Source organism: Leuresthes tenuis, unplaced genomic scaffold (assembly GCF_036924035.1).
Source record: "Leuresthes tenuis unplaced genomic scaffold, fLeuTen1.0.hap1 SCAF_14, whole genome shotgun sequence".
Lineage (NCBI taxonomy): Eukaryota > Metazoa > Chordata > Actinopteri > Atheriniformes > Atherinopsidae > Leuresthes > Leuresthes tenuis.
The window spans coordinates 1,822,682-1,827,405 of NW_027325368.1; the positions used below are offsets into that span (position 1 = coordinate 1,822,682).

The 4,724-nt window shown below is 53.2% G+C and overlaps 1 protein-coding gene across 5 annotated transcripts; it reads right to left on the reverse strand.

The window, feature by feature from the left end:
- Window positions 1-337: 337 nt before the first annotated feature.
- On the reverse strand, window positions 338-4,724 carry LOC140268525 (transcriptional regulator Myc-like). Of its 5 annotated transcripts, none has more exons than XM_072363439.1 (3): window positions 4,169-4,724; window positions 2,029-2,650; window positions 338-1,684 (listed from the first exon to the last, which is right to left on the reverse strand). In XM_072363439.1, exons 2-3 carry the CDS (start codon window positions 2,639-2,641, stop codon window positions 1,203-1,205), a joined length of 1,095 nt encoding a protein of 364 aa, XP_072219540.1. In that variant the 5' UTR covers window positions 2,642-2,650; window positions 4,169-4,724; the 3' UTR covers window positions 338-1,202. The 5 variants fall into 5 exon arrangements, with proteins under 5 accessions (XP_072219540.1, XP_072219539.1, XP_072219538.1 ...); XM_072363438.1 differs by having other exon boundaries at window positions 338-1,687; XM_072363437.1 differs by having other exon boundaries at window positions 338-1,690.

A 4,724-nucleotide genomic window follows, 5' to 3' on the forward strand; every position in this document is an offset into this window, starting at 1 on the left:
ACCAGTTAAATGATATTTTAACTGAATCTTTGGGCTCATACTCGATCACTTTCATGCACTGCTGCGTCAGCTGAACTTTGACCTGTTTTCATCCCGACTTCAGTGGGAACACAAAGTGACGGCAGCGTGCTGGGATGATGTAAAGAGCTCTGAGATGACTAAAGTATTGATTAATCTGCGAGGGGGGGGGGGGCGGGCTCTATGAAAACAACTGTTCTGTTGGCCAAATTCCTCTCTGGGGAGAAAGCTCCTCCCCAGGTTTCACCAGAAGGTTCTCCGTCTGAATCTGTCGGTGCAAGTGTGTGAAAAACTGATGAAAAACACAGCGAACACTCTGTGAGACGCACTGAACCTCCAACAGAGGCCTCTTTATTTTCCCCACTTCCCCTTAGAATCACTTCAAGAAGGGAAATATAAAAATAAACTATTTCAAAATAGAAATGACAATCAAACACAAAACGTTTCACTGATCAGAGGAAGCTTCAGGCGTGACACACAGTCCTGTCCTGCTTTAAATTAAGACGATGAAAGCTGAATAAATACACTGTGTGATGCGTTCAGGTACCAGTCTGTGCTGCCTTCAGGTATCAGTCTGTGCTGCGTTCAGGTACCAGTCTGTGCTGCGTTCAGGTACCAGTCTGTGCTGCGTTCAGGTACCGGTCTGTGCTGCGTTCAGGTACCGGTCTGTGCTGCGTTCAGGTACCGGTCTGTGCTGCCTTCAGGTACCGGTCTGTGCTGCCTTCAGGTACCGGTCTGTGCTGCGTTCAGGTACCGGTCTGTGCTGCGTTCAGGTACCGGTCTGTGCTGCGTTCAGGTACCGGTCCGTGCTGCGTTCAAGTATCGGTCCGTGCTGCGTTCAGGTACCGGTCCGTGCTGCGTTCAGGTATCGGTCCGTGCTGCGTTCAGGTACCGGTCCGTGCTGCGTTCAGGTACCGGTCCGTGCTGCCTTCAGGTACCGGTCGGTGCTGCGTTCAGGTAACAGTCGGTGCTGCGTTCAGGTACCAGCCTGTGCTCCGTTCAGCTATCTGTCTGTGCTGCGTTCAGGTACCAGTCTGTGCTGCCTTCAGGTACCAGTCTGTGTTGCGTTCAGGTACCAGTCTGTGTTGTGTTCAGGTACCAGCCTGTGCTGCGTTCAGGTGACTGACAGCGAACTGCACTTCGACTTCTGATGAACATGAATAAGATGAACCAACATGCAGCGGTTAAGGTAAAGTCCTGAGCTGCTGCAGGCGGCGGTCCAGCTCTTTGCTCCTCTTCTTCTGCTCCTCCTCCACCGTCAGCAGCCTCCTCTCGTCCTCTCGGAGCTCCCGGATGAACTCCGTCGCCCTCTTCAGGATCACCACCTTCGCTGCCTTGTCGTTGTTGGCCACAGACGGGACTTCGTCCCTCAGGGTCAGGAAGCTCATCCTCAGCTCGTTTCGTCGCTGCCTCTCCAGCACGTTGTGAGTTTTGCGTTTGTCGTCGTCCTCTCCGTCTGACCGCCGGCCGCCGCTCTGCCTCTGCGCCGGGCTCTCCGCCTTCACCCGCTTCCCAGCAGGCTGCTGGGCGGCGTAGTTGTGTTGATGGATGTTGATGTGGGAGCGCTTGAGGACCAGAGGGGAGGCATCGGACCGCCGGCATGTTCTTTGCCTGTCAACTGTCACCACATCGATCTCATCTTCCTCACTTTCTTCTTCTTCTTCTTCTTCTTCTTCTTCTTCTTCTGGGGAAACAGAGAGGAAACATTGGTGTGAATGCAGGAGAAAACAGAGCTAACTTCTGCTCAGGAACAACAGGCCAACAGAGACTGACGGAAAGCCAGTCAAAGGCCTGATATGAGTCAGAGTTCCACCTGAGCAGCAGCTGGAGTCACAGAGAAAACCACCGCCTTTTGCAGCTCACCTTCAGTCCGACTCTGCTCTGTTCCCTGAACTCAGCATTTGAAGGACCACCAGCAGAAAGAATCAGAAACTAAGACACTGAAGTGTTCTGCCGGAGCTCCAGGAGCCGAGCAGAATGAATAAAGCGGCTTTTTTAAAGATCTCCCACCTGATTCGCTGTCACTGCTGCTGAGTGGCGGCGAGTCCAGACACGGTTCTGATCCCACCTCCATCGCCGCTCCATCGCCGCTCTGCTTCTCGCTTATCCCGGTCAACGGGAACACCACAGAGGGGTCGACGCTGTCCGACGCTGCGGCGTGGAGGTCCTGCAGGTAGTCTGCGTTCAGCTGAGCCGGCGCCGCCTCGGGACCAGCTGACCCATGGGAGACGGAGGAGTCCCTGCGGCGCAGCGACGCCAGCCTCTCAGACACCACCCTCTCCAGCTTGGTGGCGGCCGCGAAGCTGCTGCTCCACATGCAGTCCTGGATGATGAAGGACTGGAGGAAGGCTGCAGAGCTGCTGCAGTCCTCGTCCAGCAGGTCGGACACCGCCTCCAGGTGGTCTCCTGCGGACAGCGGGGCGTCAGACCGGCAGCTCGAGCGGCTGGGGGACGTGGGAGGAGTCGGCAGGAGCTCAAACTTCTTCCAGATGTCCTCATCCGGACCTGGGAGGAGCTGGCTGTGAGGGGGAGGGTAGAAGTCCTCGTCCTCCCCATCCAGGAAGAAGGGCTGGATGGTGTCGTAGTCGTAGTCGTAGTTGGTGCTGGACACGGCTAACGGCATGATGGCTGCCTGCGGAGCAAAGAAACACCGTTAAACCTGAGTTAAACCTGAGTTAAACCTGAGTTAAACCTGAGTTAAACCTGAGTTAAACCTGAGTTAAACCTGAGATAAACCTGAGTTAAACCTGAGTTAAACCCGAGTTAAACCCGAGTTAAACCTGAGTTAAACCTGAGTTAAACCTGAGTTAAACCTGAGTTAAACCTGAGTTTTATGGAGAATTAACCTGTCGAATTCCATCAGATCCAGACTCCCTGAACAGACTTCATTCAAAAGAGCTGAAGGACCTTTGAATGGCAGCAGGATCAATAAATGTCTCATTTAATCAGGCTTCACCGGGTGGGAGGGGCTGAGAGGAAGTGTGACACAGCTGGATCCATTCAACAGCTGGCAACAGCTGGATGAACAGCTGGCAACAGCTGGATGGACAGCTGGCAACAGCTGGATGGACAGTGGCAACAGCTGGATGAACAGCTGGCAACAGCTGGATGGACAGCTGGCAACAGCTGGATGGACAGTGGCAACAGCTGGATGGACAGTGGCAACAGCTGGATGGACAGCTGGCAACAGCTGGATGGACAGCTGTCAACAGCTGGATGAACAGCTGGCAACAGCTGGATGAACAGCTGGCAACAGCTGGATGGACAGTGGCAACAGCTGGATGAACAGTGGCAACAGCTGGATGGACAGCTGGCAACAGCTGGATGGACAGCTGGCAACAGCTGGATGAACAGTGGCAACAGCTGGATGGACAGTGGCAACAGCTGGATGGACAGTGGCAACAGCTGGATGAACAGTGGCAACAGCTGGATGAACAGTGGCAACAGCTGGATGGACAGTGGCAACAGCTGGATGAACAGTGGCAACAGCTGGATGGACAGTGGCAACAGCTGGATGAACAGTGGCAACAGCTGGATGAACAGTGGCAACAGCTGGATGGACAGTGGCAACAGCTGGATGAACAGTGGCAACAGCTGGATGAACAGTGGCAACAGCTGGATGGACAGTGGCAACAGCTGGATGAACAGTGGCAACAGCTGGCAACAGCTGGATGAACAGTGGCAACAGCTGGATGAACAGTGGCAACAGCTGGATGGACAGCTGGCAACAGCTGGATGGACAGCTGGCAACAGCTGGATGAACAGTGGCAACAGCTGGATGAAAAGTGGCAACAGCTGGATGAACAGTGGCAACAGCTGGATGAAAAGTGGCAACAGCTGGATGAACAGTGGCAACAGCTGGATGAACAGCTGGCAACAGCTGGATGGACAGTGGCAGATGTGTTTCTTTAAGGAAAAGTCCTAAAACAGTAACTTTAACTTTGACTTGTTTCTATGAAACATCGAAGGAGTCAAACAGAGACATTAAACTTTGAGTTGTTGAGCTGTAAGACGCGTTTTCACCTGACAGGTGGAGCAGAAGCTGCCCCCCCCCCCCCTACGACCCTCAGAGGTACATCTGGAATAACGTTTCAGTTTGAACCGATCAGAAGAAAATCCGCAGTAACCTTGATCTGCTGTTAGAACTCACCGCGAGGAGCGAAGTGAACAGAAATGTAGTGAAAGCGGAGTGAAATCCAAATGTTCCAGGAGGTCAAAGTTCAATCTTTATCCAGCAGAAGTGATAAAAACGCGCTCAGTCAAAGCGGGCTCCAGCAGCCGGTTGATGCTCCGCGGTCTCAGCCTGACTCACTGCATCCAGCGGCTCCGCAGACATTTAAGACCAGGCTTTTTTTCTCCTTCCGCACACGTCACAGCCCCCCCACCCCCAAATACCATCTGCGCAGTAAACAGAGAAGGCTTGTCGGCCGTTCTGAGCCCGTGAAAAATACAACTGACTGTGTGTTTCTGTCAGGAAAAGTTTGGTTCTGACCAAAGTTTTTGCGCTAAATCGAGCAACGAGACGCTTTAAATGCGGGAACTGTTTCCCTCCGCGGATGTAGGGAAGCAGAGGGGTTAAAAGGGTGGTCCGCGCTGACTGTAAATGATGCAAAGGAAAGAAGTTCCGGGAAATCAGCCGTGATGAAGTCATGAAAACAACAAAAACACAAATAATAACCGGTGGAAACAACAAGCGCGTGCGTGAG

What these genes read in the sequence shown, in the direction of transcription:
- LOC140268525 (XM_072363435.1), bottom strand. Translation starts at nt 2,641, where the DNA reads ATGCCGTTAGCCGTGTCCAGCACCAACTACGACTACGACTACGACACC. An exon ending in CAGCAGTGACAGCGAATCAG is followed by an intron (nt 1,703 to 2,028) that starts GTGGGAGATCTT and finishes CTGTTTCCCCAG; the next exon opens with AAGAAGAAGAAGAAGAAGAA.